Below are 23531 nucleotides of genomic sequence, written 5' to 3'. Positions count from 1 at the left end.
AAGCAATCTCAGTAAGGCTGCATCAATGCAGTGTAAGTGCTCGTTCACACTACGTGCACTGCTGTCAGCCATTGTGTGCGATCTGCCTGGCAACATAAAAGTCCATACACTAAGATTACCATTCACAGTATAGCTGTGCGTTCAGTGTGTTTTGATGGAAACATTTCACACGACACGCTCGTTTTCCCCCAGGTTCTGTTGTATTGAAGCCACCAATGTCTGCACTTCAACGCACCACGACATGCATAAACGACATCGTGCCCGTGCATGTCTTATGTAGTCCGAATGAGCCCCTAGTCATTTTGTTGAGCAGTAGCTCCTTTAGAAAAAACTGACAACCCCATGAGGCTCACATTAAAAAAAATGCAACAACTGGTTTTCTGTGAGGTACAGAAAAAGATTATACAAAATAATCACACTCATTCCTCTGTTAAGAGATTCACAAGAAGCATAAACTGCATATCCAAACAGAAAGGGATTGTGGGTAAGATGCGAGAACATACCAATGACGGGTCCAAGTAGCTGTGTGCAGTAGACCAGGTCTGTGGGGTAATCAGGCTGTACAGTGGGAACTGCTGCTGCGGACTGTACAGCGGAGGTATGTAAAAGGATGTAGTATAACGCTGCTGCGTGTAAAGGTTCATATCCAGAGGTCTGAAACCATTCTTTGGCAAAAAAGTATTAATCGCTATTGGCTTTGCTTTTATCCGTGCCTGGGGGGGAATAAAAAAAAAAAGACAGCAGTTATACACAAGCAATAGTTTCAATACCAGATATTACACAGCTGCTGCTAAACCAGAGCCTGGTGTCCTCACCTTTATAGGCTTCCCTTGAAATGTCTTCACCTCTTCTCTCAGGTATCTGTAAGCCTAGAGTACAGCAGAACAAGGTCATACACATACAAACTCATTCCAAACAAAAGAAACAACGATAAATAGAAATCTCATCATTCAGGGAACTAAGATGCACTCTGTTGGCTGAATTAAAAAAAGTGAGCTCATTGGAATTGAAATCTAATGGAGCCCATACACGATACAATAAAACTGTCAATTTTCCTATGTATTCGAGAGAAAAAAACAAACAAATGAAAGTCGAAAAAAATCTTTATCGATCAAGAAAAATGAACGATTATCCATTTTTATTCAATAAAAATCCTATCGGACATGTTGGAAAAATCTTTATACTTGATCTAACAGAATAATCAAATGAGATGATGTAATCGAAAAAAAAAAGGAAAAAATTGTACCACGTACGGGCACCATTAGAAGCAAATTGATAAACATGTTCCTACTCGTGCTCATAAAGCAATTGTGGTCAATAGATAATACTCATTTTACACTCACCTAAGGTGAATGAAAAGTTGGCGTGTAGATTAACAGCAATGAAAAAAAGTTCAAGATGTGCTTTCTTCAAAGTGGCAATACAGGTTACAGGTTGCTAGGCATCTTGAAGGAAGCCTGTTAGAGCTTGCTAATGTATGTGTTTTGTTATAACACATGGCATTAGTTTCTGTGTGCGTGCGCGAGTGTGTGTGGGTGTGTGCGTGCGCAAGTGAGTGTGTGCGTGCGCAAGTGAGTGTGTGCGTGCGCAAGTGAGTGTGTGCGTGCGCAAGTGAGTGTGTGCGTGCGCAAGTGAGTGTGTGCGTGCGCAAGTGAGTGTGTGCGTGCGCAAGTGAGTGTGCGTGCGCAAGTGAGTGTGTGCGTGCGCAAGTGAGTGTGTGTGTGCGCGTGCGCAAGTGAGTGTGTCTGTGTGCGTGCGCAAGTGAGTGTGTCTGTGTGCGTGCGCAAGTGAGTGAGTGTGTGTGTGTGTGTGTGCGTGCGCAAGTGAGTGAGTGTGTGTGTGCGTGCGCAAGTGAGTGAGTGTGTGTGCGCAAGTGAGTGAGTGTGTGTGTGTGCGTGCGCAAGTGAGTGTGTGTGTGTGCGTGCGCAAGTGTGTGTGTGTGTGTGTGTGTGTGTGTGTGTGTGTGTGTGTGTGTGTGTGTGTGTGTGTGCGTGCGCAAGTGAGTGTGTGTGTGTGTGTGTGTGTGTGTGTGTGCGTGCGCAAGTGTGTGTGTGTGTGTGTGTGTGTGTGTGTGTGTGTGTGTGTGTGTGTGTGTGTGCGTGCGTGCGTGCGTGCGTGCGTGCGTGCGTGCGTGTGCGTGTGTGTGTGTGTGTGTGCGTGCGCAAGTGAGTGTGTGCATGCACATGTGTAAGGAAGCCTGGTTGGTGACTAAAAAGATGCAACCATGTCAGCACTTCCTTCATAAGCTCTACGATGTGGTATGAAAATGAGCTGAAATGAGCTAGCCAGCATATAGTCAAAGTACATATGACTGAGTGCATACATCATGCATAACTTTATATTGTACAATTAAGTCACACTTTAAAGCATATCTTTTTTTTTTAAGTGGGATTATACTTCCTAAATAAACAATTTTATACACTGGGAATGCTTTCAAATGTTTTTTAAAGAGTAAGAGCAGTTACTAATATTTTAGTTTTGGGAGTACAATCCCACTTTAAGAAATATTTGTGTGAAAAGACATCTTCTAGATGATCTGATAAATTTTCTTACTGTACATCTGGTTATGAGTTACAATACATTGTGGATTTTTTTTATTGCCATCTTGTGTCCTCATCTATGAGAACTTACTATAAATACAGGAAGTGGAGACAATACCTTCGAAAATTACAGATACAGCATAAAAATATTTTTTTTTTGTGGGAAAGGTCAGGTGACTAGTACTACCGATTGCTGTATTATAGTCACTGAGGTCTATAGAGGTCCAAGGGACAGGAATTGAGGTAAATGCTGAGGCAATAGTATAACACACGCACAAAGGTTGTTATGTACAATATATTAATTGTATGACTGTAGCACAGTTACTGCCAACATTATCTGAAAGAGTTGCTACCAGCCAAGCAGCAACTACAAGATCCATAAACATGTATCACGGCAGTCACAGTAGCAGACCTGCGGCTACAAAACGGGATTGCCTCAGATACAAGTCCATAGAGCTTCAGCCCATAGAGCTTCAAGCTGCTGCTGGTATCATATACTACAGCCACAACTCCACTAGATACATAATTGCAGCTGAGTTAGACATTTTTTCTGCTACACATCTAAGGACAGAACCACATTTTAATCGCAATGGTAGAAATCAATGAAATAGATTAAGATGGCTTCATTAAGATGTGGGAACTTTAGTTTGTCATGCAAAATGGGTCAGAACATAAACATTCACTTGCACTACCTGTTGTGCATCAGCTTCTGATTCAAATGTGATGAACCAATTGTCATTATAGGCAAATTCACAATTGATAAATTTCGGCAAGTTCTCTCCTTTAAAGAGGGCTTCTACCTCCTAGAAAACAGAAGGACAACACCATCAGCTAAATACAAACTCAACTGAAATTAGATTACGTTAATTAAGAGGAGCTTAACGCAAACCTGAAAGGACAATAAAAGTTTGAGATGAATAATTGCATTTCAAGGTAATAACCGTACATTCCGGCGTATAAGACGACTGGGCATATAAGACGACCCCCCAACTTTTCCAGTTAAAATATATAGTTTGGGATATACTCGCCGTACAAGCCTAACCCTCTTCCAACAAACACCGACTTTTCAGAAGATTTTCAAGTGTTAAAAAGTAGTCTTATACGCCAGAAGATACAGTAAAAGCATTTTAATGAAGGTAAATTAAACACAAAACTGAGTCATTTCTATTTTAGTTTAAAGGCTTCATTTTACGACTTCTTTCTAAACAGCAGCCATGACAAATCTGCCTGATTGAAAAAATGTAAATATAGAAATAATGACCCTTTGAACTTCGCAGCACTAAAACCTTATCAGAAGTGTTATCTCATTGTTTCTCAGCTGTTTTGGCTTCTATTTATTTATAAGGAAACCATTCCTACTGCTTTGGCTGCAGTAGTGATTCAGACGCTATGGCAGCCAAAGCGATCAGCAGGAACAACTGGTATTGTACAGAAGGAAATGAATATGGCAGCCTCCATATACCTCTCCCTTCAGGCCCTCTTTCAAGTGGTGGTGGTGGTGGTGGGGGGGCGGCTTTGGTCCAAGTGGTCCATTATTAGCAGAAAATCTTCAGTTATTCGTGTTTGATAAAAAAAACTGGTTGGCTGCTTCAGTCCCCTCTAAAGCAATGAGGGACAACTCATTTTAGCACAGTCCCTCCTTTATTTGCTTGCAGAAAGTCGGCGACAGTCCCTTGATTAACATGATGTCAGGGGATGGTTCAGGTAACAACAGTAGTCGTTTGTGTTGGTCATTTAAAGATCCAGCAATAAACTGCATGACACACTTGTGCCGATGCTAAGGTTCTAACCAAAGTTTATCACAAATTACTGTCTCAGGAAAATTTTCTGCAGGCAGCACTCAGCACGAGTTAAGTTTATTTGCAGTCACAAAAGAGTACTCAATACAGCTCTCAGTGAGACCAGCCAGACATCAAATTGCGTATTGTGCAATATAATCGTTTACATAACACCCTGCAATAGCTCCCTACAAACTGCTGTTCACACGTCTTGTGTTATGGCCTCTGACACTCATTCCTTTCTCCATACATTATGAATGAGCAGCACAGTGCAGAGCATGATAGCTTAATCTGCATGTATGTGTGTATACCGTCTGCTGATCCACCCAGCAACATCTAACACAGCTGAGCTGTTATCAGTCCGGAGAGGGGGGAGGGGGAGTAATAAGTACCATATATCACCATGGATAGGCCCAAACCCCCAACTACCAGCCTGAACAGTGGTCCAAATGCAGTGATCCAATGATAGAGCCCACCCTCTAGGTCTGACTTTAGCCCCCCCCATAAGCGCGCTTTGGAAGTGTCTTTGCTGGTAAATACACATAGGTAGTGTGTCAGTAACCATAACTACCTCTCCTCACTCCAGCTTCAGTCCTCATGTCTTGTAACTCACTGTAAGAGCTCCTGTCATGTGACCCCAGTTAAACTCCTGAGGTGAGTTACAAAGCTTCAGGTGAGAACAAGAACTGGAAAACGGAGTGGTAGCTATAGTTACAGACACTTCCAATGCTTTATCTGCATGGGGAGGGACTGCCATATCAGCCACAGATAAGCCAACTTCTCTATGGATAAGCTGCTGGGCTCCTGGTCAAACAACATGTACTGCCCAATGGATGGGTAAGGTGAGCTAGCACCTGCATATTGTGGGAACTTCCTGACATTCCTAGAAAACCAAAGAAATCAGGAGACAGTGATCCAGCCTTGTACATTGCTACAGGGGAGGCCAGCGATGTCAAGGGAACCTGTATGCAGCTTCCTTGAGTCAAAATAATTATTCTTCATCCTTTTGTCCAGAAACCTAAAGTGTGTACATAGATTAATGTCTTCTGACCTCAAAAGGACTGTTTAGCAGGCAGCTGAACACAGCGTTTGTGCTGGGATCATTCACCAAAACCTCTCTACATTGAACCCTTCAGCTGACCAACGTTTAAGTTAAAGATAAGAACAGATCTAGAAGTGTCCATTTTAGGCTAGGGTCACACAGCCCAATTGCCATTTACTATTCTAGCATTTTGACACCCCTTAACTGGTCATGTATGAAAGATGGCACATTTCACAGCTGCAAGAAAATCGTGACATGCAAAATATTAAAGGAAAGTAAACAATAGGACTTAATTTTGTCTTTTAAAAAAAAAAAAAAAAAAAAAAAAAACAGCAATGAAGAATGGACATTAGGGCTGGATCAGACAGGCGTCACATGGCGTCTTGCTCAAATACTTTTATGCTAGCAAACGGAAAAGCGTTTTGAATGGACAGCGCTTGAGCGCCGAGGCCTTTGTTTACAGTACACCAGAGACGAATACTAGCGAGTTTTATACATACCTGGGGCTTCCTCCAGCCTTATCCTCATGGATCGCTCCCATGTTGCCATTCTCCAGCTCCGGTACCGGGTCCCATAACTTTGTCCAGTCTGAGCATGCGCAGTGCGCTCTCTCCGGTGGAGAATAATACTGCGCAGTCGCAGTACTATTCTCCACCGGTGAGGGAGGGAGCGCACTGCACATGCCTAAAACTGGCCAAAATTACGGGACCCGGTACCAGAGCTGGAGAAGACTGAGGGTGGTGGCGTGGGAGCGATCCGTGCGGATGGGGCTGGAGGAAGCCCCAGGTATGTATAAAACTCACTAGTATTTGTCTGTGGTAAACTTTAACGATGGATCAATGCCGGTGTGAACAGTCCCTATAGGCATAACAGGGAAACCGAACAGTTTTGAATAATTTTGTAAACAACAAAAAACATGAGCCAAAAGAGCCATTTGCAATAAAATGTAAATAAACTTACAAATACTGAAAGACCCTATCCTTACTTCAATAGGAGTAGACTCAGGGACCTCCCGTAAGATCACAATACACCGATTCTGATTCGGTCTCACTTTCTCTCCTTTTTCGTCCACTTGGACCAAAGGCAAAGCTGAAATTAAACATGGAAGAACATCAAAATAAGCTGATCAATCTCATGCAATCATCTTCCATTACATCTTAACAAACCTGGTTAAAGGACACCCGAAATGAAAATAAACTAATGAAAAACAATTGTATCCATCTTCCTTCTCCTAAAAAAAGTTTTATTTTATATTTAAATCTACTTTTCAAGTTTTTACTGTTTTTGCTCAATGACATACATTGAAGTATGCCAGAGCTAAAATCTATGAAATACTGACTATCTCTTTTCTGCTCTCAGAAGCCATCTTCTGCTAGGAAAGTGTTATATAGTTGTAACTTTTTATCAGCGAGGATCACACTGTAGTCTGACTCAGTCCTGACTCAGACAGGAACTGCCACTTACATACCTGATGCTTTAGGGCTCGTTTCCACTATTGCGGAATCGCCTGGATTCCACCGCTGACGAAATTGCATGCGGATGCGATTCCGCATGTGTTTTTGCCGCGAATTTGCATAGGTGAGGGTATATGCGATTTTAACCCTGTCACTGCCTGTGTGAATTTACATTGGTACCTATGCGAATTCGCGGCAAAAAACACATGGGGAAAACGCATGCGATTTCCCTATTAAATACATTGTGTGCGATTCGCCTGCATTCCACACGCAGGCGAATTCTTAGGGCTCTGCCGTGCAGAAAAATCCTGCACAGAAAAACGCACAGCAAAACTGACAAGTGGAAACCGGCCCATCCACTTGTACTGGCTGTGCGAATCCGCATGCGGATTCGCGATAGTGGAAACGGCCCTAACTCTTTAAGGCAGAGAAAGAAAAAAGGAACACATCTTAGTTATTTGTGTGCTAGGCACTGTGTAAACACATGTCTAGCTCATCATGTCACCTCGGGTATCCTTTAAAGAGGAACTCCAGTGAAAATAATGTAATAAAAAAGTGCTTCATTTTTACAATAATTATGTATATATGATTTAGTCAGTGTTTGCTCATTGTAAAATCTTTTCTCTCCCAGATTCACATTCTGACATGTATTACATGGTGACATTGTTACTGTGGGCAGGTTATGTAGCGGTTTCTAGCTGTTCTGTAAACAGCCATTTCCTGTCTGTGAACATTGTTACATTGTGGCAGTTTGCCCAGAGTACCGCGGTACCAGAGCCTCTTTTGGGAGGGGTTTCAGCACAAAATCAGTCATACAGCGCCCCCTGATGGTCTGTTTGTGAAATGCATTTGATTTGTCATGTAAAAGGGGGTATCAGCTACTGATTGGGATAAAGTTAAATTCTTGGTCGGAGTTTCTCTTTAAGGGCCGGTTCACACTTGCAGCTACCAGTTGTGGCTTTTTTTTTTGGTTCTTTACAGAGGTTCTGTGGTTATTTAGAAAAACAAAAACTGACACTTACCTGGGGCTTCTACCGGCCCCCTGCGGCTGCCCTGTCCTGCGCCGTCCTCTACGATCCTCTGACCCCCGCCGCCGGTTACTGTCCAATTATTAGTCTAACTAGACGAATGCCACTGTGCCTGTCCAGCTGCGCGTGTCCTCGCTCCCGCTTGCGTCTCCGGGAGCTTACTGCGCAGGCATAGTACGAGAAAACTTCGTACTGAGCCTGCACAGGAGGCTCTGGGGACGCGATCGGAAACGCACGTGGCGGCCATTGCGTTAGTCCGTGACCGGCGGCGCGGAACGGAGGATTGTAGAGGACCTCATGGTACATGACAGCTGCAGGGGGCCGGTAGAAGGCCCAGGTAAGTGTCAGTTTTTGTTTTTATAAAGAACTACAGAACCCCTTTAAGCTCCGCTTAGTGCAGGAAACTGATCCTTGCAGAAAAAAAAACCCCACATGCTTCTGCTGCCCTCCGGCTGAATATAGACAGACTGATCGGCAAAGGGACAAGTGAGATGTGTACAGGCGGATGTTAAAGAGTAACTGTCAGGCTGCAGAAGCTAATTTAAACCTCTATTCTCCTGTGTTAAACAGTTTAGAAGGAAGCCAAAAAGGCATTAGTGAAGATAAAAATCTCAGTTACCTTTGATGTGTGCTTATCAGAAAAGCTGTTAGACCTAAGAGGACGCAAGCCGCATACTATTACTGCAAAGCATTCTGGGGCCCTCCCCTCGGCTGCTAATGAGACGTGACAGCAGCTTGTAATCAGTCCAGCGCGTAGCACTGATAAATCTCCGGGCAGAGTACACTGCAGGAGTCAGCTATTGTTCCTAGCCACATGGCTCATTAATATTCACTGCACACTGTTATTCAGTACGAGCTTTTCTGTGATCAGGAAGCAGGCAGGACATGACGACACATTTGACAGAAAAACATGGAGCCTGCCATGAGCTGTCAGGAGCATCAATCTCTGCATATACTATATACAAATTCTGTGAAGTACAAACGTGGACAGTGAAATGCATATGTAATGTAAGTACAGCCAATCTTTAGCTACTGATATATGTGTTTATTTTCTCTGAGACCTTATACCTAACAGCTCCTCTTTAACTCAAAACACAGTGAAATTGCTGAAAACGGATGAAAACCGGACGGAACGCATTCGCCTAGCAGATGCACTTACCATGTCCGTTTCACATCCGCTCTAGTGTAAACTGCTCTTCATTCAGACAAGGGCTACGTATCAAGTCTATACATTTTTTATGTTCGAAAATCTTTAAAAATAGGGATAATTTATTTATTTATTTATTTTTACACTGTTTAGTGTAAATTGACTTGTGTTAAAATAAACCTGCAAACAGATTTTTAGTTAATTACAAATACATAAAAAAAAAAAAAACAGATAGCATGTTGTATTAAATCCCCTGAAGAGCTGTAGCTGTTGTAGCAGCTTTAATCATGTAGCCCATTAATTTTTTGCCCATATCTTTTGAAAAGTTTCTCAAGTTTTCTCTAGTCCAGCCACAAATCCTATACTGGACTCCGAAATATCAGGATTGTTAATTCCCTTTGGCCGATTATCTTGCTTTAAAGCAGGAGGATTAGCCATACTATGCCAGGGAAAAAACACATATATAAGTAGATAAATCTACTTGCATAACATGTATTGTACTGTCCAGGTTTTGATTTGAAGGAGTTATCAGGCAAAGTTTAAGAAAGTCCGCTCCGGCCCACGTGGCGGTGATTGACAGCGCCGATCGCGCAGGCGCAGTACAGACGACCTGGAGGTCGCTCTGACATCATCGCCGGGGACCGGGATGGACCTGCAGCGAACGGCTGAAAGGAGAGCTGCGGCGAGGAACGTGCTGGGAGCTTGGAGCTGGGGGAAGCCCCCCGTAAGTAACGCTTATTTTCTTAAACTTTGCCTGATAACTCCTTTAACCCTCCTGGCGGTCTATTAAAAACCGCCAGGGGGCAGTGCAGCAGTTTTTTTCTTTCTTTTTTTTTTAAATCATGTAGCGAGCGCTACATGATAGCCGCTGTGCAGTGGCATCCCCCCACCCGCTTCGATCGCCTCCGGCGATCTCAGATCAGGAAATCCGATCGCGCCAAGTGCTAGCTGCATGTTGCAAAAAAAAAAAAAAAAACGCCAGGAAGTTTAAGTGAATTTTATATAATAAATGAAAAGAATTCTGTTCCTGGTGGGAACCATGTCTTTTGTCCAGTTTGAGGCTAAATCCTGATGTAATTTCTTCCCTTAACTTTTTTTCTTTTCTCCTCCAATCGCTGAGTCACCTCAGCCTTGCTTGTAAACAGAGTGAGCAGAGGATAATGTTTCAGCTAGGCAGCAGCCTGCTAAGCCAATCAGTGAGAAGCAGGAAGTTGGGAGGGTCATTGGCAAAGGCACAGAAAATAGCCTGGGGGACTGAGAAAATATAATAACAGCAGAGAGATTCTTGAATAGATTGGAGAGCTTGTACTTACAGAGACAGATTTCTGGCAGCATTTTAAACACACCGCAGTATTTAAATAGAATTTGGTTTTGTGGCTGACATTACCACTTTAGACAAAAAGTTCTCAAAGAGGCACTATTGCGAATTAAGAGTTTTTCAGTTACTGTCAAATGATTTTTGCAAGATAAGCAATGTTTAAAAAAGTTAAATTGGCTGGTCAAAACTAATCTGTACACTGATATGACTTAGGTGAGAATCTCCTCACCAGCTGCGTGAAGCCCAGCTCTTATGGCCCATACTCACGAGGGACTTGTCGCCTCAACACGCGGCGCGCGCGTGTTGCGGCGACAGGTCGCCCGTGAGTATGGGCCGCGCGCACCCCGAACTGTCGCCCGCAACGGGCGCGCACCCCGAACTGTCGCCCGTCGCTGATGTCGCCAGGCGATTGAAAAGTTCAATCGCCTGGCGACAGTCGCCGCCGCAACTCCGCCGCTAGTCTGCGTGAGTATGCGGACTAGCGACAGCAACCTCCATTGAGGTACACAGAGCTTCCGGCGAGCTTCCGGCAGGGGGAGGAGGAACGTCGGCGACAGCTTTCGTCATGCCGCTGGTCCCTCTTCCGCGTGTGTACGCGGAGGGACCTGGCGAGGAGCTGTCGCCGGCCTGTCGCCCACACGCTCACGTGTGCTGGCGACAGGCAACATTTGCTGCCCGTGAGTATGGGCCATTACTGTCCTGATTACAACTTTAGCAGGCTCATGATGCAACAAGAGACCGTAAACCTTCAGGACCAAGGAGCTGACATCACATTGTGGGAGGGGTTTCACCACAATATCAGCCATACAGACCCCCCTGATGATCTATTCAAGAAAAGGTAAAGATTTCTCAAGGGAAAAGTGGCATCAGCTACTGATTGGGATGAAGTTCAATCCTGGGCTACAGTTGCTCTTTAAGCAGCAATATGATCATCTGAACCATTTTTGACCAGATTTCAGCAGAAATATGACAGATTGAATGCTGATATAAGATTAAATACAGCATTAGGCTCCCTGCACACTGCAAATCCATTTTGCGATTCCGATTCCGATTTGCACTTCCGATTTTCCCTGAATACAATCAAACGGAGAAAAACGGAGGAAAAAACGCAGCATGAAGTAATGATTAAAAATCGGAATCGGATGTAAAAAACGATAAGGAATCGGAATCGCATGCAGTGTGCAGGGAGCCTTAGATAGACTAGGATCAAGTGTAAAAATGATGCGCTGAATGTGCAACTGTTAGACATGACATACAAATACATAACCTTACTAACATACTATGAGAAATGAATACTTACATCTCAGTACATCGACTATTAAGTCCATGTCAGTGCTCAGCTTCTTGACATGGTCCAGATTTGCTACTGTCATAATTGGCACATACTGATCACTGTCCATTTGTGATATAAGGTACATATCACTGGCAAGATTCTCTCTGCAGAAGACAAGCAATAAAGATCAGACATGCCTCATATTGCAGCACGTGAAGTATCTGAACATAACTTGGTATAAATGCTGTGGGAATAAAATTGATAGACTGTAGAATCTGAGGCCCTGCTATCCCAGCTATACTCATCTTTGGGTAGGTGTTTCCACTGCTGCCCATTGTGCTTGTTCGACACTGGATTAAAACTAATGAAGAAATTAAACTGACAACATATACTCAAATATAAGTCAAACTTCTACTTCTACCTGAGAAAACAGGTAAACATGGCTGACTCAAACACAAACCAATGGGACCTTGAGGGTGCTTTCACACTGGAGCGGTGCAGTGCGGTATTTTTACTGTACCCCACTGCAGCCCAATGAAAGTCTATGAGGCCGTTCATACCGACGCAGTAAAGCGCAATACGACAGAAGTGACGTTTTCGCCACATCCCCGATGCAAGGACAGATCTACATTACTGCGAGGTTCTATGGACGACACGTGGCGGACCAGAAGTCGTGTAAGTCTATGGCGATGCAGGGATTTTAAAAAAAATGTACGCAGTGTTGTTGCGGCACACATGCACGGAAACGTATTTTTGCAATACGCTTAGATACACTTCCGTATTTACGAAACAGGAAGTGAGCTCAAACGAACATCACTTCCTGTTTGGCTGTTTGAAACCGGCCTTAGGCTTGGTTCACAATGTTCATTGCGTTCCCTGTCACACCAGGAACGCAGTGCAATGGATCAGACAGGTGGCACTACACTTTATTTGCGCGTTGTATACAGTGAAGCATATGGTGAATGAAAAGTATGCTTCGCTGTAACTATTAGGTGCACCTTGCAGTGGTGTTAAGATGCTGCACCCTGTTGTACTGCAACATGTGTCACACTGTAAACGTTGCATAGGTGGTGCATGGCAGTGCGGCGAGCCGCGCTACAGAGCGGCTGATGTGCTGCATCGCACCACTGTGAACGTAGCCTTATTCCCCCATCAAACTCCACTCTGGTTCCCCATCATTCCTGCAGCCACTGGTGTTCTCTCTGTATAATAGAACGCCTTAATAACACTGATGAGGGCTGCTTTCTTCTTGCCGGATGGGAAATAATCCCCTACCCCTGCTGCTCCTGGTCATTCACTGGTTGAACTGAGTGTACACACCTACCCATGTAGAAGGCTGGGCACTGCAGCTTAGGCTGCACTAGATCCATCCTCTGTGTGTAAACTAACAGGATGATTCTGAGGGTGAGCAGAAGCAGCAGGCTTGAGTGAGCATGGGAACTTAGTCTTCAAAAATGTTCCCATCCGCCAACAGAGTAGACCATCAGTTGGCATCTTCAAATGACAGAGCACCATTAGGACAAAGAAGCAAGCCAATAAAGTTAAGTTTTTCATCTGTGTAAGCTAGTTCTTTACAATCCTTAATGGATGCCCTACATGTAAAGATTGCAGTGTTTCAGTCCACTTTAAATGGATAAATTGAGGAAAATAATAATGTGAAAGGCCAAGTTAGGAATTTTCTTGCATTATTTTATTTTTTTTCATCACTTCTGTCCCATGCTGGAACAAATGCTGGCTTATTCACACGCTACAGATGGCTCACAGATTTGCCAAAACAGTGTATATAAATGTTGGATAATGGAAAGATCCTTTGGACAGATGCGTCTTTAGAAAGCAGAAATAACCACAGCTAAATTTACAGCATAGAGTAGATACTTTCACACAGCCATCTTAACATTTTTTTCTTCTTCAAGTGTAACTACAATAATTGAAATGGGACAGTGCTGATTTCAGACTAAAATCCATCAGCTTCATGATTTATTAAGAGTAGGAAGGAAAAAAACAAATGTTCTATGTATGGGATAAGGTAAAAGTTAGTTTCTAGAATATATTAGAACGCTCACAACCCATAGTTGCTTCATCAAGCAAGGGGGGGGGGGGGGGTTATGGGGGAACAGGAGAGGTGAACAGGTTGGGGATTAACAGGTTCACTTTACTTTTTAAAAGTATTTGACATACCGAGACAGACAAAATTCCAGTGTTTTTTTAAGCACATCGCGCAGATCTTCTTGCCCTTCTGGCTGTGGTAAATCATTTGCTCCTGAATAAAAGAAATGGAAGAAACAAAAAATATGAGACACTATTTTCTAATAGTCTACTTAAGCTGGCAGCAAATGGATTACCATTTGCCAAATTCTATTCCCACAAACTGCATGAGTAATTAGTGGTAACATTACTGATAACCTGCAATGACAAATCTGTCTCACAGAATATGAAACATTGCCGTTCTGCACAGCCAAAAGTGCTTAATCATTACAGATGCCCTGGCTAACTTCTCCAGAACCTGAAGCGTCTGCTGCTCACATGAAAGAGATACCAAGAGTTTGTCTACAGCAGAATAGGGGAAAAATACAGGCTGTTACAATACAAATCACTTCTCGTTAGCACTCTACTGGGGATTCACAACTGTAAACAATGGTTGTCAGGACTGTATCTCCTTCATGCATTAAGACTTGCAAGTAATGCCGGGCATACACGGTAGGATTATGCGCAGATATCAAACCAGCGGCTCGATGCCGGCGCGTCACCGCTCGTCCGCACGGATCAATTGCCGCTCGTCCCCACGGGCGCCGCTAATGAGCAGCTCGTTTATTGTCTTTGTTCTCAAACCCCGTGCTCCCCCCCCCCCCAGTATCGAGCGCAGTATCGATCCGGCGGGGTATCGGACAGGTTGAAAATTATCAATCGAGCCATCAGCGGCTCGATTGAGAATATGAAACTGTCCGTGTATGCCCAGCATAACACTGTAGATTAGGTTTTCAACAGGATATGCTTAGTTTAGATCTTAGGTTGTCAACACACGTACCTCAAGGGGTATCTGAACCCGAATCAGGAAAAAAAGGGTGCAATAGGCGCCTATTATAAAAGCCACAATTTGCTACAAAGAGGAAACATTTGGGTGCACAACAGTGCCCGCTACTGGGCGCCAAAATTTACCTTATTTGCTGCTAATGGCTCCCATTATAAAAGTCATGATTTGCAGCAAAGAAAGTAAATCTCTAAATCACGGGTGCTGAGGCATGCGGATATGCAATACCGCAATTTGCATATCCATATGCCTTGGCTCCTACGATTGTATAGGCACTAAAATGTACCTTCTTTATTGCTAAACGTGGCATTGCAGCAGGGTAGTTTAACCTTGGGGGGAGTTAAAGAGACACTGAAGCGGAAAAAAAAATATGATATAATGAATTGGTTGTGTACTATGAATAATTACTAGAAGATTAGCAGCAAAGAAAATATTCTCATACTTTTATTTTCAGGCATATAGTGTTTTTTCTAACATTGCATTATTCTATAATATGTGCAGATTACACAACACTCAGCATTCAAAATGATTCTTTCAGAGCAGTCTGTGAAATAATGACCTCTCCTCTAGCAGAGAAAAAGTAAACAGTTCACTTACAGTTGAGATAATAAAAGTCAGATAACAGCCCTCTCCAGGATTAACTTAGGGCTTAGACACACCAGAAAAACTCCCCAAACGCTAGAGGTTTCAAAAGCTCTTCCCAATGTAATGCTGTGGTTTTTTTTTTTTTACAAAACCTCATCTCTCCAGTGTGCATAGACACATAGGATAACATTAGCAGGAGGTTTCAAAAACTCAAAACGCTCAGAAAAACTCCTCTGGTGTGCACCAGGCCTTAGGCCACATACACACATCAGACCATAGTCTTTGGAAAATGAAAGATCACAGACCAATCTTACCACCCTTCCTGTAGTATAAGAGCCATACTTTACACAGTCTTTTCTATGGAGCTGAACTCCACATCAGGAAAAAATCTTGGCAAGATGCTGCACACACAGATGCTGTACAGACACAAAAGATCAGTATCTGCAAAAGATCTGTTCCTGCCAAAAATCCATTCCTGCAAATTGCAATGATAGTCTATGAGATCTGCAGATCATCATACACACATGATTTAACTGACATTCATCTGCAGATCAAGCAATCATCTGCAGATCTGAAAATCCATCCTGGTGGATCTGATCTGCAGATGAATGTCAGTTAAATCATGTGTGTATGATGATCTGCAGATCTCATAGACTATCATTGCAATTTGCAGGAATGGATTTTTGGCAGGAACAGATCTTTTGCAGATACTGATCTTTTGTGTCTGTACAGCATCTGTGTGTACAGCATCTTGCAAAGATTTTTTTCTGATGTGGAGTTCAGCTCCATAGAAAAGACTGTGTAGGTATGGCTCTCATACTACATGAAGGGTGGTAAGATTGGTCTGTGATCTTTCATTTTCAAAAGACTATGGTCTGATGTGTGTATGTGGCCTTAGTCGGAGAGCTTAATGGCTTGTTTGCATAGAGATAACAACTGGAGTTTCTTAACTCAATTAGACTGATGTATCTGATCTTAATGTTTTATTTCTTATGGCCCATACACGTCGGATTTTTCTGAACGACGGGTCGTTTGAACGTCCAGTCGTTTGCACGCGGAATCAGACGTGTGTACGGACTATCGTTCGCGTGATAAGACTGGTTTCCAGCGATCCGCCCGGCGGATCGCTGGAAACCAGTCTCATCACCCGAACGATAGTCTGTACACACGTCGGATTTGACGTGCGAACGACTGAACGTTCAAACGACGGGTCGTTCGCAAAAATCCGACGTGTGTATGGGCCTTTAAGCTGGCCATACACTGGCCCGATTTGCCGCCGTTTCGACAGAAGATTCGATTACTGGGATCGAATCTGCTGCCAATCGTTCACGCTACACGCCGAATTTCGATCCAATCCGTCCGATCCAGTCGATCGCGCCGTGCGGAAAATAACCGTCGATTGCCCGCGGGTAAAGAGCGCATCGCTAGCGGCGTTGAGTGCCCGACGACCGGCGCAATAGAGACGCATACATTACCTGCTCCGCCGGCGCGACTCCCGTGTCTCCGCTCTGGTCTCCGGCATGCTTCCCTTCTTCCTGTCCCGGCAGGAAGTTTAAACAGTAGAGGGCGCTCTACTGTTTAAACTTCCCCCAGACAGCAAGAAGGGAAGCATGCCGGAGACCAGAGCAGACCAGAGCGGAGACCCGGAAGTCGTGCCGGCGGAGCAGGTAATGTATGCGGGATGGGGGGAAGCGGCGACAGCACCACCACCACCACAGATTGTGAACGGTTTCAGGCTGAAATCGGTTCACAATCTGTTTTCAGTAAAGGTAGCCATACGATCCCTCTCTGATCAGATTCGATCAGATAGGGATCTGTCTGTTGGTCGAATCTGATGGCAAATCGACCAGTGTATGGCTACCTTTAGCTGTACTACACATACAAATAATATCATAATTTTTTTTCCGCTTCAGTGTCTCTTTAAGTGTTCAGCTTCGGTAGAAGGAGATCTTATAATTAGGCATCAGTAGAAGGAGATGTTAGGGTTAGACATCGGTAGAGGGAGGTCTTATGGTTAGGCATTGGTAGAGGGGGGTTCTGTGTAAGAGTAGGGTTAGGTTAAGACATAGAAAAATATCGGTAAAGATTACCAATATTTTACTATTGGAATTAAGTAGTAGAATATCGGTAATTTTAACAATATTCTACTAGCAGCAATACCCTGCATACTTATTTCCAGGCGCCTTTGTTTACACGTATGCACCTGAACATGTCAAAGTCTACCCATTATATTAAGATTTGCGCTAAGAGAAAAAAAACAAAAATTATATAATTATATAAACAAACCTGAAGCATAGTGAAAAGCATGAAAGATTTTCTGGATAATTATGCAGTATTCCTACCAAATAAATGTATATCAAGAGGTACAGTACTTAAAGGAGTTATTACAGCATGTGCCCCTTTTATGCAGGAAGGCCTTAATACCAGGGCTGTGGAGTCGGAGTCGGAGTCGTGGAGTCGGGCAATTTTGGGTGCCTGGAGTCGGAGTCGGGAAAAAATGCACCGACTCCGACTCCTAATGAATTTGTAACTGTAATTAAAATAGAAAATATGATAAAATGTTCTATTTCTCAGATAATAGTCATGAAAAGTAATGTATATATACAGTATAAATACAGTAATAGCTGTGCTTAGTCCACAAAAATGAAATAAACCAATCAAAATTAGTTACTTGTGCTGCTTCAATAAAGCAGTCCCCGTATTTTTAAGGTCAGATATACATATCTGATTGTGACTGTATATATGATGTGTACACAGGAATCTCTTATATATACTAAATGACATCTATGCTGTAAGAATAAAGCCTGATGTGTAGCTGTGTCACTAATAGAGATGGTCAATGAGATGGAAATAATTCTGCATTGATGCCGATTTATGCAAATGTATGCACTCCCTTTGCTGATGAAATCAAATAATTTGATATGTTATTAAAATTTGGTTTAGTGACTACAAATTAAAGGGTAACTGAGACGGATGAAAAGTAAAGTTTTATACATACCTGGGTCTTCCTCCAGCCCCCTTCAGGCTAATCAGTCCCTCGCTGTCCTCCACCACCCGGATCTTCTGCTGAGTCCTGGTAATTCAGCCAGTCAGCGCTGTCCAGCCGCATGCCGCTCCCACAGCCAGGAACATTCTGCACCTGCGCAATAGTGCTGCACAGGTGTAGTATGCTCCTGGCGGCGGAGTGTGTGCATGCGCACTACGCCTGACTGGCTCAAGTACCTGGACTCATAGCAGAAGATCCAGGTGGTGGAGGAGGACAACGAGGGACTGATTATCCTGAAGGCGGCTGGAGGAAGCCCCAGGTATGTATAAAACTTTAATTTAATCTGTCTCAGGTTTACTTTGTTACACAGTAGTACTATACTCTACATATGCACTCCCCACAGAGCTGCAGGGAATCCACTGAGAATGCTGTGCACATTGAACACAGAGGTGTTGTCTGTTTACAATCTCCTTCTTCCCCTGCAAAATACCTGCACATCATTCTTACATGTACCCACACTTACATTGCCTAGGGCCTGATAGATGTTCTTTGTTCCGGTTTGTACCTTTTACAAGTACTCTTACCAAGGACTAGTTTTAGTCTAAAAGGAATAAATATAGTAGTCTACATATCCTTCTCACTTCAGTTGTCTTGTAAAATTCCTAAGCGTTGGCAGTTAAGAGACGAATTTCATGTTACATACTTTTAATCAACAAAAATGTAATATGCAAATTAGAGGAGTCGGAGGAATCCTAAACTGAGGAGTCGGAGTCTGGGGATTTTTGGACCGACTCCACAGCCCTGCTTAATACCGAGCGGCGAGACCGAGACATCGGCGGGGAGCAGAGCTCATTTTAGGTAATTTCCCTGATAACTCCTTTAAGATGATGTTAAATACAAGAGAGGGTGATGGGCAACACCCCCTCCCCTTCCTGAATAAAAGGGGCACATTCGGTAATGCTGAGAAACCCTGGTGCAGATAACCGAAGTGTTCTTTAACCTTTTATGGACTGGCAGGTTCTGACCCCTTAAAGGACAACTGATCTGGGATGTGGAGGCTGCCATATTTAATTCCTTTTAAAAGCACATTGCCTGGCTGTCCTCCTGATCCTTTGTCTCTAATACTTTTAGTCATTGTCCCTGAACAAGCACTCAGATTAAAAGTTTGACTTACAGGGAAGATCCAAGATATAAAAAAAAAAAAAAAAAAAAGTTCTACTTACTCGGGGCTTCCTCCAGCTCCTGGCAGCCGATATGTCGCTCACCACAGCTCTGCTCCTAGCCGGTGGACCGGGGTCCCCTCTATTGGAAATGCTGACCTCGCCAGGTCAGAATCTTCTGCGCCTCCATGAGCATGAGGCCACACCACTCACACATGTTGCTTGCTGCATAGGCACAGAAGTACTGCCACCGAAGCGGAGCTGCAGTGAGGGACATATCTGCTGCTAGGGGCCGGAAGAAGCCCTGGGTGAGTAGCACAATTTTTTTCCTTTTACCTCAGATCTTCCATTTAAAGGAGTCAAGGAGATTCTGCTACCCCCACCCCCCCCCCCCCCACACACACACACTTTCCCAGGGCTTCCTCCAGCCCCTGGCAGCAGTCCCCCGTTGCAGCTCTGCCGCTGGCCCACGACGGTGCACAGGACGACCTCCAAGTCGTCCTCTACTGCACCTGCGACGCTATCAATCACCTCCACATGGCCCGCGTGTACTGCGCAGTAGTACGCTCCGGATCACGTGGCGTTGACAGCGGTGCTCGTGCAGGTGCAGTAGAGGATGTATGGCGAGGAAATGTCGGGGATCGGGAGCCAGCAGCAGAGAGTGGGGATGCAGCGAGGGACATAGTGGTAGTGGCTGCCAGGGGCTGGAGAAAGCCGCTGGTAAGTAAGTAGTACGGGGGCGGGTAGCATCAGATGGTAGCATCTGATTGATGACTGCTTTAAAGAGAACCCGAGGTGTTTTTTGGTAGGGGCAGATGGACCGCATAGGCATGTTCTCTACCTTATGACATGCTTCTGTCTGTGTCCCCACACCGCCACTCTCTGAACCCAGCCCCCCCCCCACTATAGCCCCAGGAGATTAACGACAATACTTGTCGCTATCTCGGAGGTAAACATGTGAGTGGGAGATTCTCTGTTCATAACAGACACCAGGGGCGTTCTTGCAGGGTTTCCAGAGCTGCCAGTGGGTAGCTCTCTCTCCCTGGCCACGGCCCCTGACATTCCCCTGCCTCCCTGGCACGCTGTGAAAGAGATTGAATCTCTCATTCCAGCGTCGTGACCCAGAGATCACAGGAGCGGCGGTTTTGGAGGCTACCTGATCCGCTCAGCCCCCTGGATCAGGTAGTCTATATATATTTTTTTTTTATGAGCCCATCTCAGGCTCTCTTTAAAGAGGCACTTAAGTGAAAAAAAAAAAAAGAAGAGTTCTACTAACCTGGGGCTTTCCTCAGCCCCCTGCAGCTGACCGGTGCCCTTGACGTGTCTCTCCGATCCCCTGGTCGGCGACCACTTCCGGTTTCGCCGTCAGGACCCGACAGGCTGGGAACACAAGTGATTCTTCGTGTTCCCAGCAACAATAGCTCCCTCTATGTTGCTATGGCAGCAGAGAGCGCTGCTATAGCAACATAGAGGGCGCTATTGTGGCTGGGAATGCGAAGAATCACTTGTGTTCCCAGCCTGTCGGGTCCTGACAGCGAAACCGGAAGTGGTCGCCGGCGGGACCAGGAGGATCGGAGAGACACGTCGAGGGCACCGATCAGCTGCAGGGGGATGAGGAAAGCCCCAGGTGAGTAGAACACTTTTTTTTCCACTTAAGGTTCACTTTAAGTACGCCTGCTTTTGCTGCATGCTTGTTTCATTTGTCTAATTCAGACACTACAGATGCATGAAAGATCAGCAAGACTGCCAGGCAACTGGTATTATTTCAAAGGAAACAAATAGGGCCGCCTCCATATCCTTCTCAGGTCAGTTGTCCTTTAGGGAACGGGGATTTTTGTTTGCAGTTTTCTAATGCAGTCACAATGATCACAGGGTCAGCTGAAACAAAGCAGTGATAGAGGTGGAAGCATATGCCGACATGGGATTTAAATTACGCCCTGGAAGAAACAAGAGGCTCCTGATAGGGCGTAGATTTCAACTGTGTACATCAGGAAGAGTGTAAATGTCACACTGGCCTCAATTCACGGAGCATTATCAAACGTTTATCAAACACTTTATCAAACGTTTGATAATTTACCTCATGGGTAAAATCTCACTATGGTGTTATATATTTGTTGAACGTTTTATCGGTAAAACATTCGATAAATATATAACACCTTAGTGAATTTAAAAGGAGATTTTACCCATGAGGTAAATTATCAAACGTTTGATAAAGTGTTTGATAAACGTTTGATAATGCTCCGTGAATTGAGGCCAATGTAACAATGACTAAATAAACCTTCCTTGATGCGACCAGAAGGCTTTTTTTCTAAAAAGTTATTTCATTTTGATAACTAAAGCCCTCTTAGCAACACAGGGAAATAATGCAGGACTCTATCCGCCTACGTCGTCAATGCAGAAACCGTAATGTGCCCATTTCCTCAAATTATTTTTAAAAAGTTATTTTTTTTCTGAATGCAAGTCTGGATACACCGTAGACTGCTGTGTATTCTGGTCCCACAACCACAGATCCAGGCCCACATACAGCATTGCCCAGACCAGTGTTCTCCAGGAGAAGCATCTTATGTTAGCTTTTCTGTTACTGTCAGAACCAACCTGAAAACGGGTCGCTTCTGACCCTAACACAAAGAACACAGGGGAACGGTATTCACAAATTGGAACCATTATTGGCATGTCCTTTTTATGCATGTTGCGTGAGGGAACACTTTATCAGGATTTTTCAGCAAAGTAAACGGTTCAGTAATGCTGCCATCTCTCACAGCAAAGTAAACGGTTCAGTAATGCTGTCATCTCTCACAGCAAACTAAACGGTTCAGTAATGCTGCCGTGTCTCACAGCAAAGTAAACGGATCAGTAAAATGATGGAAAGTTACCTGAATGAGAGAGTTCATGCATAGATTCATATTCTGAGTTTCCCAGAGTTACAGTATTCATATCTGTTTGGTCTGACGTGGAAACTGATGGAGGCGGGTCTTCCGTTAACACTGTGCTGATGCCGTCCCCATTGGCATCCAGTCCTGAAATGTGATAAGTTTGGGTCAACTTAAAGTAGAAAGGCTTCTCTTCATACACTGCTCCATGGAGTATTGATAGAGAGTCTGCGCCCACTGCACTTGTGTGCCATGGGCTTTTCTCATAGAAGTCCATATTGCACTCTCCACTAATAGGAGCTGGCAAGCACATTAAAAGTCGCATGGCACGACCACATACAGCAATCAACAGTCTGCCTGTTGCCTGTGTGCATAGAGTTTGGCAGTGAGAACAGGCGCTTTCTGATTCCTGCCACCAAGTTTTTCTTTAGTTTCATTTTTTTTTTCTAACGCAAGAGATTATAAAATGTTAAAAAACAATGAACAGTATGTAAAGTACATAACTGCCAGCTGGTGCAACCTAGAACCAACATTTTTGATTTGTGTCAACGTCAATTTCTAATTCACATGCCTGAACAAAGTTTAATTTGCATTTGAATGACAAGTCTCAGGTAACCATTGCATTAAAAATTTAAGAACTTCAAATGCAAAATAAAGGAGAAAACATTTGAAAAATCAATAGATTTGAAAACAAGGGAAAAATCAAACAGAAAACGCTGTCACGGAAAAAACATGCACTTAAACTCACTCCAATAAACTTAGAGGAACTCCAGTGAAAATAATGTAATAAAAAAGTGCTTCATTTTTACAATAATTATGTATGAACGATTTGGTCAGTGTTTGCCCATTAAAAAAAAAAATATTTCCTCTCCCTTATTTACATTCTGACATTTATCACACGGTGACATTTTTACTGCTGGCAGGTGATGTCAGGGGAAGGAGATGCTGCTTGCTTTTTTGGAAGTTGGAAACAGCTGTAAACTGCTATTTCCCACAATGCAATAAGGTTCACAGACAGGAAACTGTCAGGACCATGGTCCTGACATAACACTGTGGGAGAGGTTTCACCACAATATTAGCCATACAGACCCCCCTGATGATCCGTTTGAGAAAAGGAAAAGATTTCTCATGGGAAAGGGGGTATCAGCTGATTGGGATGAAGTTCAATTCTTGGTTACGATTTCTCTTTAAAGTACCCCTGACCTGGTTCCCCCCTCACCTTAAACGTTTAATAGCGTTTTACTATTGGTGCTGTTACTAAGACACAGCACCATCCTCCCCCCTTCCAGTATCCCGTGGACCCTGTTCTGTTCAGTCGAAGT

General features: G+C 43.9%; 1 protein-coding gene across 6 annotated transcripts in view; it reads right to left on the bottom strand.

The window, feature by feature from the left end:
- Positions 1 to 23531, bottom strand: part of LARP4B (La ribonucleoprotein 4B) — a 176700-nt gene that overhangs the window by 36640 nt on the left and 116529 nt on the right. For all 6 annotated transcript variants that reach the window (XM_068235823.1, XM_068235824.1, XM_068235825.1 and 3 more), the window contains 7 exons: positions 22213 to 22356; positions 13759 to 13840; positions 11608 to 11744; positions 6346 to 6449; positions 3233 to 3343; positions 816 to 869; positions 504 to 713 (listed from right to left, as the gene is read on the bottom strand). In XM_068235823.1, coding sequence (XP_068091924.1) covers positions 504 to 713; positions 816 to 869; positions 3233 to 3343; positions 6346 to 6449; positions 11608 to 11744; positions 13759 to 13840; positions 22213 to 22356 — 842 coding nt within the window. The remainder of the gene's footprint in view (positions 1 to 503; positions 714 to 815; positions 870 to 3232; positions 3344 to 6345; positions 6450 to 11607; positions 11745 to 13758; positions 13841 to 22212; positions 22357 to 23531) is intronic.

Source organism: Hyperolius riggenbachi, chromosome 5, assembly GCF_040937935.1.
Source record: "Hyperolius riggenbachi isolate aHypRig1 chromosome 5, aHypRig1.pri, whole genome shotgun sequence".
In the NCBI taxonomy this organism is placed as follows: Eukaryota; Metazoa; Chordata; class Amphibia; order Anura; family Hyperoliidae; genus Hyperolius; species Hyperolius riggenbachi.
This window is presented reverse-complemented; position numbering and strand designations above follow the sequence as displayed.